Source organism: Malaya genurostris, unplaced genomic scaffold (genome assembly GCF_030247185.1).
Source record: "Malaya genurostris strain Urasoe2022 unplaced genomic scaffold, Malgen_1.1 HiC_scaffold_4, whole genome shotgun sequence".
NCBI classification, from domain to species: Eukaryota; Metazoa; Arthropoda; class Insecta; order Diptera; family Culicidae; genus Malaya; species Malaya genurostris.
The window spans coordinates 104,847-119,377 of NW_026682670.1; the positions used below are offsets into that span (position 1 = coordinate 104,847).

At 43.9% G+C, this 14,531-nt stretch overlaps 1 protein-coding gene across 1 annotated transcript; it reads right to left on the reverse strand.

The window, feature by feature from the left end:
* Window positions 1–484: 484 nt before the first annotated feature.
* Window positions 485–7,414, reverse strand: LOC131440008 (uncharacterized). The gene is made up of 3 exons (XM_058611095.1): window positions 7,381–7,414; window positions 2,111–4,347; window positions 485–922 (listed from the first exon to the last, which is right to left on the reverse strand). The coding sequence occupies exons 1-3, from the start codon at window positions 7,412–7,414 to the stop codon at window positions 485–487; spliced, it is 2,709 nt and encodes a 902-aa protein (XP_058467078.1).
* Between the last annotated feature and the right edge of the window lie 7,117 nt (window positions 7,415–14,531).

Consider the following 14,531-nt stretch of genomic DNA (forward strand, 5'->3'; position numbering starts at 1 on the left):
GTAGTTGAAAGTATTCCTATATATTTTTTTTTTGCCTTTGGCGACAGATCCGATTCAACAATATTCGTCTTCAAACCGTATCACCATATTGGTATTGGTTTCGAATACGGGTTTGATGAGTAGACGACGGGTCAGAAAACGACGATGTTTGAAGTTGATTCAATATCCGACTGATGGCGACTTCCGGTTTGTTGATATTCCTTGAAAACCCATACAATATGGACGATATTTTCGGAACGGAATTGATGAGTAGACGGGTCAGACCGGACGATGTTTGAGGTAGTTTTGAAATCCAAATTGCTGCGTCGGTTGGGGGGGGAATTTTTACATTTTATACTTTACAGTTCATTTCTTACAGACTAGAGTGGGGGGGGTTATTACGTATTACATTTCATTTCTTACAGACTAGAGTGGGGGGGGATTATTACAAAGACTAGAGTGAGAGGGGGGAGGGTCGTTACATTGTTTCGTTATTTTTAGCGGTTTATGCTGTATCGGGGGGGGCTGTGTGTTTCTTTTGTTGACTGGGTGATGTGTTCCGGGTTGTCTTCGGCCGCGGTGAACATCCCCGGGCATAAGCCCGACGGATGGCCGCTTGCTGATGGTATATAGGTGTGGGGCTCCATGTGGTGTCAGTGAGTTCCTGGCTATCGGTCCGGTGTTGCTGTTGAGTATTCCTGGCTGTCCTGCGGGTTACGGGTTGTCCTCGGCCGCGGTGAACATCCCCGGGCGTAGGCCCGGCGGATGGCCGCTTGCTGGTTGGGGTGTAGGGTTCCTTGTAGTGCTGAAGTGTTCCTGGCTGTCGATCCATTGTGGCTGTAGAGGGTTCCTGGCTGTCCTGTAGGTTACGGGTTTCGCTGACATCGCCCGTGGTTCCGCTCGTCTCCGGTCCCACCGAACGTTCCGCTTCGGTAGGCCATTGCTACTTGAACTATGCCGGGAAATGTCAGGTAAAAAGCAATTTCTGGGGGCAAGCCCCCGGCTGATGATTCGCGGGATGAGCGCGGCGGTTGGTTGTACCGAGAAAGAAAAAGAAAGAAGGGGGGGTTTTAGAGGTTGAGATGGGGTGACGGGTTAGTGGTTTTGGTGTCGTTGTGGGGGGTAGATGATGTAGGCTGTTGGGGTTGGTTTGTAAGTGGTAGGGTTGGGTTGGTAGGCAGACGGTAAGCGGGGAGGCAAGCGTTTGGATTAGTGGGGGGGTTGTGTGAGGGGCAGTTGAGGGGCTATGGCAGGTGAAGAACGGCGACTTGGCGGAGGAGACATGGGCTGATTGTTATTTTTGATGCTGTGGAGTTGTTCGGCAGAGGTGAAAGAGCGGACTGGGTTAGAACTAGTGGGGTAAGGGGTCGGCAGAGGAGACTGGATTTAGACCGGGGGGTAGCGACGTATAGGCTGATTGTTATTTTGGGTACTGTGGGGTTGTTCGGCAGATGGTGAAAGAGCGGACTGGGTTAGAACTGATGGGGTAAGGGGTCGGCAGAGGAGACTGGGTTTAGACCGGGGGGTAGCGATGTATAAAGTGGTTATTGCGAGGGGGGAACTATTTGGCAGAGTAGACATGGGCTGTTAGACGTGGCTGTTGGGTTAGATTTTCGAGGGGTATAGAAGAAGACGGGGGTTGGGTCTGGTGGGGCAGGTGATCGGCGGAAGAGATGAGGTGTAGACCGGTGGGGGCAAGACTTATGTGTGGGCTATTGCGTGGCTTTTGTTGGTGGGGGGAACATGGGCTGTTGGTTGTTAACAGGGCAATGGGGCTGATCCGCAGGTGGTGGAGGAGAGGGCCGGGAAGTTGGTGGGGTGGACGAACAGAAGGAGACGTGAGGTTTGGGTCGGTTGGTTTGGGGATTGTTGAAAGGGGAGTGGGGTCGGGGTTGTTAACTATGGTGGACAGCGGACAAAACTCTGTGTGGGATAGATTTTAAAGATGTTAGGGGGTTCTAGATGCTGTCAAAGAGCCTGGCATCTTTGAGGAAACAAATTAGTTTTGCTTCGGATACCGGCTCGTTTGACAGCGAGTTACGTAGGGAAAGGCCCATATCGTAATGCTCGCGTAGATTGTCGAACTCGGGGCAATTAACGATTATATGTTCGACGGTGAGCCTTTCCCTACAGGTGTTACAGGTGGGGGGGGCACACGAGTGATGCAGTGTTGGTGAGTTATTTTTGTGTGGCCCGTTCTTAGCCTGGACAGTGCCCGCTGCTCCCTGCGGTCCGGACGATCCGACCATTTGGTCAGATCGCCCTTGATCATGGGCAGGACCCCCGCTGCGGCCCTCCAGTGCCGCGTGAAGTGCTCAGCGAGTTTAACCCGGAACTGTGTGATGACGTCGGCAGCTGGAGTTAGCCGGGCGAATCTTGTGGCGTTCCTGCCCATGGCCGCAAGAAGGTCCGCTTCTTCGTTGCCCGGGATCCCACTATGCCCAGGAACCCAGCATATTGTGGTCTTATCACCACAATATGCCTCGATTGCCTGGACAAAGGGGTGTCTGGAACTTCCGGACTCCAAAGCGGTAATAACCGCTAAGGAGTCCGAGAAGATCACAGCCTCGGATCCCGGGGGGATCCTCTCGATACATGCGAATATCGCGGCGGCTTCCGCAGAGAACACGGAGCACTGCGGGGGTAGGCTGCGGAAGATGGAGACGTTTGGACCCCACACTCCGATTCCTGTTCCTTGGTCAGTTCGTGATCCGTCTGTGTAATAGGCTGGAATGTTATGAAATCTGTCCGAAATTAGCTGGAGGAAATTACTTTTAGCAGCCGCAGGAAGAGGTTTGGCTCCGGTGGTTTGTGCCAATGAAGTTTCGAGTTTGGGGAGAGTTTCCTGATACCAGGGTTTCTTCCCAACTCGATGAAGGCGAGCCAGTTTCGGGAGGTTTTTGTTGGCGAAACTTTGGTGCAGCTGTTTGGCAATTTGCGATAGTAAGCAATTTCCTTCGGCTGTTCTCTCCAAGTACCCCAGGGATCGACGGAGTATGATCAGGGCTGAAAACCAGCGGAATGGGAGGAGTCCCGATTCGACGCAGGCTGCCATGGCTGGGGTACTCGGGAGAAGGTTGGAGGCGTTCCTAACTGATCGGTTGTAGGTGGGAGCAAGAACCTTTATCAGGTTGTCCCGACTCACAGCCGTTGCCTCAATCCCGTAAAAAATGCGACTCCATATCAGTGATTGGGCGATGTTGATCGCTTTTTGGCGATTCCATTGAGGATGCCCTGAACTGATGGTCCGTATCAGCCTAAGTCGGGATTCGCAATCCTTTTTGACTTGGCTGAAGTGATTTGTGAAACCCAGGGTTCGGTCGAAGATAATGCCGAGTATTTTGGGGAATTTCACAAACGGAACTTGGACTGTTCCTATGTGGACCGGGGAGTCGCTATTGAAATGAGAAGACCTACAGAAATGGGAGAGAGTACATTTCTCAGGGGCGATGTTGAAGCCCACGCTATCCGCCCATTTACGGATAGCGTTCGCCGCCTGTTGGGTAGTTCTTCGGATAATTTTCCTCGATTTACCAGTTACTATGATGACAATATCATCCGCGTATACGAAGATACGCACGTTTTTAGGAAGAGATTTAAAAACCGAGTTCATTGCCACTAGGAATAAGGTTACAGCAAGTACTGAACCTTGGGGGACGCCGTTTTTTTCTGCGAATGGTCGGGAGAGGGATCCACCTATGCAGACTTGGAAGTTCCTTTGGTTTAGGAAGTCTGCCAAAAAGGTACCCATTCGCCCGTTGATGCCCCAGTCAACCAGTTGTTGAAGGACCCCTTCCCGGTTGACTGTGTTGTACGCTTTAGCTATGTCTATGCATAGCGCATCAACGTGTAGCCCTTCATTGATTGCACTGTGGATTGTATCGCACAGTGCCGTCAAGTGAGCTCCTGTTCCTTTCCCTTGGCGGAAGCCAAATTGCCTATGATCAAGTAGACGGCGCTCTTCAAGAAGGGTGACGAGACGCCTGTTTACAAGTCTCTCTAGGATTTTTCCGGTACACGAGAGAAGGCTTATAGGTCTGAAGTTTTGGGCGGAAAAGGAGCCCGTGTGACCTTTGGGGATAGGAACTATGTGGGCAGTTTTCCAGCTTACTGGAAACACCCCGGAAGACCATATTTCGTTGAAAAGGTGCAGGAGTGCTGAGCGGCCTGCGGGCGGAAGATGCCGGAGCATATCGTAATTGATATTGTCCGGGCCCGTAGATTTACCTTTTGCGGAGTTGAGTGAGAAGTTCAACTCCTCCGCGGAAAACGGTCTGTTGTATATTTCGGATTGTCCAGGTGGAAAGGACACCGGGGGGCGCTGAGCCTTCCGAAGTTGGTTGAGGAAGGCTTCGGGTAACGCCGTGTCTGCCGACAGGGACTCGAAATATTTTCCTAAGTGGTTGGCAATGTCGGTTGGGTCGGAGGAGTACCGACCGTTTATATCGAGGGAGAAACCTTTCGTTCTACGCTTACCCCGTAGGGCATTAACTCTCCTTCAAAGTTCTTTGGTGGAGGACTCTGCCGAGATTCCACTGAGAAACCTATTCCAGCTATCGGCTTTAGCCTTAGCGATGGTTTCCCGTGCGAGATTTCTTTGGCGACGAAATTCTTGCGCCTTGGAATCTCTCGATGGGTGGTCGAGTGGGGTTTTGCGTAGGGCTCTGAGGGCCTTTTCACGGGATTTATAACCCTATCTGTATCCGTCCCATAATTCATCAGTTCGATTTCAAGCCACTTAGAGTAACTATCCACCATCAGAAGGAAACATTTTTGATCGAAATAAAAAAATCAGCATGTAATCTGCTAAACGGACGTGTCGTGGGGATCCAAGCCGAAGAACAATCTTTCTTTGGAACAGGAGTTGTTTTCAAGCAAGACTGACACTGTTTGACAAACTTTTCTATATCTGTGTTTATTCCTAACCAGAATGAACATCGCCTAGCCATCTGTTTCATCTTTACTATGCCATTATGATTGGCATGTAAGAGGTTCAGGATTTTACCTCGCATAGAAAAGGGAATGAACACCCTATCTTTGTATAGCAAGCAACCATTCGATTCTTCTAAATCATCCTTTAGAGAATGAAGAGGTTGCATTGAGGCCAGCCGTTTTTTAAAAAATGTTTTATCCTAGACAAAAATTTATCTCTATCCGCTTCCTCTGCTATTACTAAAAAATTTAAAGGAATCTCATTGAAAAAGTTTATGTTTTTGATTTCTCCCGTGTCTATATTTGATGGCACCTGTTGTGTTAATGGGAAACGAGAGCAGAAATCTGCGTTTCCCATTTGCGAAGCAGGTCTGTACCGAATTTCGTACTGGTAGATATACAACTCCATCACATATCGCTGTAATCTCGTAACACATAATTGATTTTTCCCTTCTTTCCCGAAAATTCTCAACAACGGTTAATGATCCGTATATATCGTAAACTTCTGCCCGAATAAATATTTATGGAATTTTTTAATCGTGCATACCAATGCCAGCGCCTCTAGATGTAAAATTGGGTATGATTGTTGAGCGGTGTTTAAAGAAAATGATGAGAAACTAATTGGCTTCTCCTTGCCACCGATCACATGTGCTATTACCACCACTATTGGTTTCGCTGGGTCATAGTATTCCAACAATCCTGTCTTCAATAATGCTTCTTTGCTGTTCACGAAGGCTTCTTGGCAACTGTCGTCCCATACAAACCTCACATTTTTCTTTAGCAGACCATACAAGGGTTTAAGTTTTCCTGATAAATGAGCTATGAATTTTCCGTAGTAATTCAACAAACCCAGATAGGCTTTCAGCTCTGAAACATTAGTAGGAGTTTTAGCTTGTTGAATCGTCAAAATTTTTTCTGATGATGGTAAAAGTCCTTTGTCGGTTATAACATGGCCCAAATAAGGTAAACTGAACACAAAGAACTTACATTTTGAAAAATTCACCTTTACATTGGCTTTGCAAAGTCTACCGAGAACTAGCAATAACTTCTCTTTGCAATCTTTTTCTGTTGCCCCACCGATCAGCACATCATCCAGATAACAGCACACCAATTTCAAACCCACTTAAATCTGGTCCATGATTTGCTGGAATATGGACGCACTGGAAGATGCCCCCTGCGGTAATCGGTTATAGGTATATAAACCTTTGATGGTATTTATGACTAAATATTTTCGAGACCGCACTGACAGCTGAAGCTGCGTATACGCCCCCGTCAGATCAAGGGAACAAAACACCTTGCAACCCGAAATAGATGCAAAGATATCTTGCGCTAAAGGAAGAGGATATGTATTTGGTATGATGACTTTATTGATAGATCTTATCTCTTTATCTTTTTTTAGTACAATGACAACTGGTGAGGCCCACTCACTCACATCAACTGGTGTAATAACTCTCTGTTTCTCCAACTGTTCTAGATGATCTATCACTTTCTGTCTTAATTGATACGGGACATCATACGCTTTTTTAAATATCGGTTGTTCTGTTTTAAAAGCTGAAACGGCCTCGAAACCTGTAATTGGTTCAGATAAGTCGCTCTCAAAAACATTTGGAAATAGAGATTTTATTATACCTAAGTTATCGTCATGCTTTTTATCAATATCCAAATTATTCACAGCCATCGATCCCAAAAACATGTTTCTCCAAATTGGATAAAAAATGTCGAGCCAGTTTCTTCCTAGCAAAGGAGTGAAACTATGCTTTCTATCCAGCACAATCAAACCTAATTCTCTTTCCATTTCATTCACCCTGACCCGCGCGAAAACATTTTCGTAAATATCTAGTGGCCTACCATTTACCACAATCAGTTTGCTTTGACTGTGTTTTATGGGTAATTTGTAAAATTTAGTCATATATGTTGATTTGCTGATAACTGATACAGCTGCACCACAATCAATCTACATTCTAAGACTTACACCTTCTATATTAGCTTTCACTAAACATGGCTCGCTAATATGGTTTACAGATGAAATCATCATACATGGATAAACATCATCATCCGCATCACTCTGTTCTGTAATTCGTAAAGTTTTAAAATCATAGGTTTCATCTTAGTTATCTCCCTGGTCAATAAAGTTTACAGATCTACGATTTTCCCTACTTCTACAATTTCTCTTAATGTGGCCCCGCTTTTTACATCGGTTACATATCAAATGGGTATGGTTATCTCTTGACCTATCATAATTGTTTCGGGAAAAGGAACGGCGAACATAGCCGTTTCTGTCGAAATATCTAGACCTGCCGCCACTGCGACTACGACTGGGAGTTCGATCTCGAAATCTGACAAACGGTCTACTTTGTCTACTCAACTCACCCCGGAGCTCAGCATCTCTGTTACCCAATCGGTGTTTCACAGAGAGAATTTTACCTGCATCGTCCCCAAGAAATTTCGCTCTCAAGTTTGCTAACTCACTTCTCACCACAAGCTGCTCCACTTCTTCCAACATTACACCGTCCTGCATTAATAATTTTTTTTAAACATTCATCTCTTAAGCCCAATATGATTCGATCTTATACAGTTTCATCTTCATGATCCCCAAAACCGCAATTTTCTCCCAGTAACTTTATAGCAAGTATATAATTCTCTGCAGACTTTTCTATGCCCTGCACTCTGTTGTGAAATTTATAGCGGTACATCATATTTGGTTCAATTTTATCCAAACGATCCTTTAATTTACCGATCATATCAACATAATTTATCGTATTTAAATCTCTTCCTGGATAGAGTAACTTAAGCTCTTCAAAAATGACAGGTCCGCTCAAAGTAATAAATAAACTTCGTTTTCTTTCATCTTGTACATTGTTTAGCTGATAAAGGAACCCCATACGTTCCATATAATGACTGAAGCTAGACCCTCTTATATAATGATCAACGCTGCCAATTAAAGACATGCTGAATCTTAAATATGTTATACAGGAAATAATATCAGAAAAGGAGTGAAAAAGAATAAATTAGAGCGACTTACGTGACCTGAAACTCAATCTTGCTCACTTATGCTTCTTGCTGCTCTCCGCTCACGAACGCGCCTCTCTCGAATTAAAGACTCACGGACTCTCAGGTCACTTTCTTTGCTCACCAGCCCTTTGCTCACTGGGTCTCGGCTCACGGATACTCAGCTCGGTTAGTAAACGGATTCTTGGCTCACTAAACTCCGTCTTACTTAGCTCAAAGTCTATCAACTTTATCGAATCAAATACTCTCAAATCACTAAGCTCACCGCAATAACTCACAATTCACAGGATTTTTTTTGCCTGAAACACGCACTTTATAGATTCATAGCAGCCAGATTATTCTGCTCACCGATTGCACTCACTGGCGGGAATTTTACTTATCCAGCATCCACTTTTTATTTACTGGCCAGATAACATGCGATTTTAGACTTAGAATTTATTTTCTTTTTTTTCCTTTTTTAACACTGAATTATAAACTTCACGGAGCACGCTAGTATAAGCGAATTACCCTGACCTTAATAAAACCTGGCGTATGCCGACCCACGCCACTTTTCAAAATGGCGATACTTGTTAGAAACTGTATTACCCAGAATGGTCGTTTGCTTGTTAAACAATGCCTCTTTTCTTTTATAGCGCACGCAACCTAGAACAAATGGTAAAACTTTTAGGCAAAACTAAATTTCACTGGGTGCGAATTATCACACGCTTACCGTTGCACATAGCCGACTTATGAACTATTGCAATTTTCGACTCGTCGCCACTGTTATAGATGAGTACTAGGGGTTTCTCAGTAATCATAACACTAGACACGTTAGGTTTAGTCAACGACTGGTAAGAGAGACCAGCTCTATGTTGTACGTCTCTTTTATATAAAGTTTTGCAAAGCTACTTACTCTCACATGCTGAGAAGTGTACTAATAAAGGGTTTAGACAAATAGTTCGAACAAGTACATTACAGCATGCACATGATGTTTTGTGTGCACCGCGTAAAATTGTTTGACTTCAATTATTATTTCAGGGGAAAATTGTTTTTCTGTAAAATATGAGTATTCATGATTTTTAATATAAAACATTGTTCTCGGAATCGCAATAATCCTTTTTTGCCACGAGATTCCCTACTTTCGTAACAAAATATCTTTAAGTGTCAAGATGTGATGGCGATTCCCTCAAAGCTAAATAGTGAAAATTGCACCATTTCGCAACTTTTCCAAAACTGTACACTGAAATGAAAATCTTATGTATAATCATTAGATTTGTCTAATGAATCATATGCAGAATATAATTTATAGAAGTTACATGGAAACGTATAATCTTTATTTAAAGTGTACGTTAAATCTAAATAGACATTACCACAATGAAAGTTATAAGAATATCCCATATAATGTATATGGAAATCCGATGAAACCTAACTCGTTACATAATTTATATTCATTGGATATGTCTTATGGATCGTACGCAGATGGTATTTCTCAAAAAACATATGACAACTTATGACCTTTAATGGAACTCTACATAAAATCTAAATGATGTTCAATAAATTTTATATCGTTTTGTGGAGCTGTATGGATGGTATGCTCTGTCGCCAACCGTGCATAAACTTCTGGTGCATGGAACTGCAATTATAAAACATGCTTTGCTTCCTATTGGTATGTACAGTAAGGAAGCGCAAGAGGATCGAAATAAATCAATTCGCAAGTATAGGCAGTTACATCCGCAGAAATTCAATCGTTTAGTGAATCTAGAGGATGTATTCAAACGATTTCTTTTTAAGTCTGATCCTGTAATAGCATTATCGAATAGAGTAACAACCAACGTGAGTGTACTCCATCTTCCCCATTATGCAGCTGAATTAGTTTTGACACGCTAGAAGACAGCAATACATTATTTTAATATATATAGCTAATAAATGTCTTACATGAAAGAGCATTTTTCACTGAAAAAAACCCAATGTTTGAACACAATTTAAAAAATTTAAAAAATATCTCCTCCGCCATTTTTTTATAAACATGCTCGAAAGTATTTTCTATCAAATGAAAGAAACCGATTTTTTTTCATTTGCTCCAATGTTAGATATAGCAGTTTAAAAATGATCTGTTTTTGAACTAGTTTAGCTCATAACTTCGGTTCAGAAAACGCTACCTGAATGCGCTAGTCATGAAAAAAATTGGTTTCAACAAACTCTAAAAGATATTCAAAGACTTCAAAATCGAGAAGTGAAAATAAGAAAGCTAGAGCTAAAAATCTGATTTTTTAGGAACACCCTAAGTTGCTCTATTAAAATAGCTGTAATACTAAAATTGTTAGAGATACTAAAATAGTGTTTTCGGCAAAGTTGCTTGATATAAGTTTTCCTACAATTTTCCCGAAGGATGCAGTCCTCTATCTCAACACATACGGAAAATAATTTTTGAATCACCCTAATAATTAGAACCACCTTAATACCATATGCTTCAAAATATGGCTTATCTTTCACTGATCATTTGTTCTGAAGACATCATAGCTCTAAAGTATAAGGCTAAGCCACAAATGTTTTTATCCCCCTAAATTGTGGATCCGGACCACTGTGCATTGTCAATGTCTAATATATCTTTACGAATCAATTCGGTCTTTTCTATTTCGATAATCGACGGTAGTTTGAAGCATTTTTTTTTGTCGTGAATACGACTTACTTTACTATGGGGCGCCTTTTCAAAATTAGCCATATGGAAGAATGGGCAGAACTTAATCGCGAATATCTCGACTTGTATTAATGGTAGCAACATAATTCTTTCACCATTTCATCAAAAATATGATCAGGAATTCAGGATAATATTTTGAACAGTGTGCGATAACCACAAACAACTCAAAAATTAAGTTTTCTTAAAATTTGAAAACAACGCGGAAAACTTTTTACTTTCGCTTGGGTTTTTCGCGCAAGGACGACGATTTTGAGATAGTCAGGCACATATCTTCAACTGAATGCGTATAAAAGGGGAACCGTGGTCGAAAATCGATCATTTCTTCTTGTGCGTTCGATGGAAGCAGACGTCGTGGGAGTGGAATCATCAACCAGCAGCGAGAGAGAATGCACCTTCTGCGTGGTTAATAAAAACCTCAAACGCTCAGGTCGCATCTCTCATTCGCTTGCTGGCCATCGAGGCGCGAGGACCAGCCAGCAGCAGCAGCGGGAGTTAAATTTTCCACCAGCAGCGAGAGAGAATGCACCTTCTGCGTGGTTAATAAAAACCTCAAACGCTCAGGTCGCATCTCTCATTCGCTTGCTGGCCATCGAGGCGAGAGGACCAGCCAGCAGCAGCAGCGGGAGTTAAACTTTCCACCAGCAGCGAGAGAGAATGCACCTTCTGCGTGGTTAATAAAAACCTCAAACGCTCAGGTCGCATCTCTCATTCGCTTGCTGGCCATCGAGGCGCCTGGACCAGCCAGCAGCAGCAGCGGGAGTTAAACTTTCCACCAGCAGCGAGAGAGAATGCACCTTCTGCGTGGTTAATAAAAAACTCAAACGCTCAGGTCGCATCTCTCATTCGCTTGCTGGCCATCGAGGCGCGAGGGCCAGCCAGCAGCAGCAGCGGGAGTTAAACTTTCCACCAGCAGCGAGAGAGAATGCACCTTCTGCGTGGTTAATAAAAACCTCAAACGCTCAGGTCGCATCTCTCATTCGCTTGCTGGCCATCGAGGCGCGAGGACCAGCCAGCAGCAGCAGCGGGAGTTAAACTTTCCACCAGCAGCGAGAGAGAATGCACCTTCTGCGTGGTTAATAAAAACCTCAAACGCTCAGGTCGCATCTCTCATTCGCTTGCTGGCCATCGAGGCGAGAGGACCAGCCAGCAGCAGCAGCGACGGAGAATGCACCTTCTGCGTGGTTTAAATCCTCAAACGCTCAGGTCGCATCTCTCATTCGTTTGCTGGCCACCAAGGCGAGAACCAGCAGCGACTGAAACTGGATTCTGAGTGTTATTGGATCTAAATTTAGGTCTTGAACTCAGGGTCCAGTTCTCTATTCCAGACTTCTATTCGGTTGTTCTTAAAACCATAATAATACTCCTAAAGAATTATGCGGAATTTACTTTACTGTACCTCTATACAACCCATTTTTGTCGTGAATACGACTTACTTTACTATGGGGTGCCTTTTCAAAATTTACCCTCTGAGAGAGTGATAAGAATCAGAACGCGTTCTAAGGAAGAGAACAAAATATCTGCTGCTGTACAACAAATCGTCCGGGAAAAATGTTCCGAAAAGTGGTGAATATCGCAGTGAGTTCCTCAATTTGGTCCTTGTGAATGCTAGAAACGAGTCCCTTCAGCATATTGATAGTTTCTTTCAATAAAATATGCAAATCCGAAATGAAATAATCGACATTAAAATTCTGTATGCGGCTATTTTTATAGCCGTTAGGACCGCCCATTAGTGAGAAAGCTACAAACGAAATCAGGTAGAAACAAGCCTCTCAACAAAACTTGAATCAGTTTGGATTGTATCGCCACTGCGAGCAGATGTGTTTTGTGTCGTCTGCACGCTTTCGACAAGAGCGCTTACGTCACAGCTGCCAGTCATTAGCATTGGGAAAAAAAGTACGGGTGTGTAATGTCAGAGACATAACTGGATGTCGTGAATACGAATATGACACGCTTTATTTATACTTCCGAATTCGAATTGGTAGTTGATCGATTGTTTGAATTGTGCAACTTCCCCCTCTTTCATTACTAGAATTTTAAACGATGCGCCTAGACTAGATTACAGATTAGTTACATTAATCATTCTGAAACGCAATTAAATATTATGAAATAAGCAGTATAGTTCTTTATAATAAAATAATCGATACGTTGACAACGACAGCCAAATTCGAAATGAATGGCTTCCGAGTCGGTGCTATGCATTTTATATAGCAAATCAAAAGGAAGTTCTACAAACTGCAACTAATTTAAAAATGGACTGTATAGAGTACAGAAAAGTAAAATTTCGCTTAATTCTTTGGGAGTATTATTGTGGTTCTAAAAAGAACCGATTTGAAGAATTCTGAAATTAATAACTGGAACTGAGTTCAAGAATTAAATTTAGAACATAGAACAGACTCAGAACTCAATTGGATTTTAGTTCTAGAACTACAATCATTTTCCAGAATCCAATTCAGCACGCAGACTCTGAATTCTAAACTCATATTCCGGAACTAAGCTCTGAAATTTGAAGACGATTTTTCGCCATAAATAAAAAATGGGTTGTATAGAGGTACAGTAAAGTAAATTCCGCATAATCCTTTAGGAGTATTATTATGGTTTTAAGAAGAACCGAATAGAAGTCTGGAATAGAGAACTGGACCCTGAGTTCAAGACCTAAATTTAAATCCAATAACAGACTCAGAATCCAGTTTCAGTCGCTGCTGGTTCTCGCCTTGGTGGCCAGCAAGCGAATAAGAGATGCAACCTGAGCGTTTGAGGTTTTTACTAACCACGCAGAAGGTGCATTCTCCGTCGCTGCTGGTTAACTCTCGCTGCTGCTGCTGGTTAGGGTCCTCTCGTTTCGATGGCCAGCAAGCGAATGAGAGATGCGACCTGAGCGTTTGAGGTTTTTATTAACCACGCAGAAGGTGCATTCTCTTTCGCTGCTGGTGGAAAGTTTAATTCCCGCTGCTGCTGCTGGCTGGTCCTTTAGCCTCGATGGCCCGCAAGCGAATGAGAGATGCGACCTGTGCGTTTGAGGTTTTTATTAACCACGCAGAAGGTGCATTCTCCGTCGCTGCTGGTTAACTCTCGCTGCTGCTGCTGGTTAAGGTCCTCTCGCCTCGATGGCCAGCAAGCGAATGAGAGATGCGACCTGAGCGTTTGAGGTTTTTATTAACCACGCAGAAGGTGCATTCTCTCTCGCTGCTGGTGGAAAGTTTAATTCCCGCTGCTGCTGCTGGCTGGTCCTCTCGCCTCGATGGCCAGCAAGCGAATGAGAGATGCGACCTGAGCGTTTGAGGTTTTTATTAACCACGCAGAAGGTGCATTCTCCGTCGCTGCTGGTTAACTCTCGCTGCTGCTGCTGGTTAAGGTCCTCTCGTCTCGATGGCCAGCAAGCGAATGAGAGATGCGACCTGAGCGTTTGAGGTTTTTATTAACCACGCAGAAGGTGCATTCTCCGTCGCTGCTGGTTAACTCTCGCTGCTGCTGCTGGTTAAGGTCCTCTCGTCTCGATGGCCAGCAAGCGAATGAGAGATGCGACCTGAGCGTTTGAGGTTTTTATTAACCACGCAGAAGGTGCATTCTCCGTCGCTGCTGGTTAACTCTCGCTGCTGCTGCTGGTTAAGGTCCTCTCGCCTCGATGGCCAGCAAGCGAATGAGAGATGCGACCTGAGCGTTTGAGGTTTTTATTAACCACGCAGAAGGTGCATTCTCTTTCGCTGCTGGTGGAAAGTTTAATTCCCGCTGCTGCTGCTGGCTGGTCCTTTAGCCTCGATGGCCCGCAAGCGAATGAGAGATGCGACCTGTGCGTTTGAGGTTTTTATTAACCACGCAGAAGGTGCATTCTCCGTCGCTGCTGGTTAACTCTCGCTGCTGCTGCTGGTTAAGGTCCTCTCGCCTCGATGGCCAGCAAGCGAATGAGAGATGCGACCTGAGCGTTTGAGGTTTTTAT

Bases quoted from the DNA above. Each gene is read 5' to 3' on its own strand.
- LOC131440008 (XM_058611095.1), bottom strand. From the start codon at position 7,414: ATGTTGGAAGAAGTGGAGCAGCTTGTGGTGAGAA. The intron at 4,348-7,380 runs GTGAGTTAGCAA...CCCTGTCGGCAG, and splicing joins GGAGCAGCTTGTGGTGAGAA to ACACGGCGTTACCCGAAGCC. The intron at 923-2,110 runs GTAGGGAAAGGC...TAGTTCAAGTAG, and splicing joins CCCCCCCACCTGTAACACCT to CAATGGCCTACCGAAGCGGA.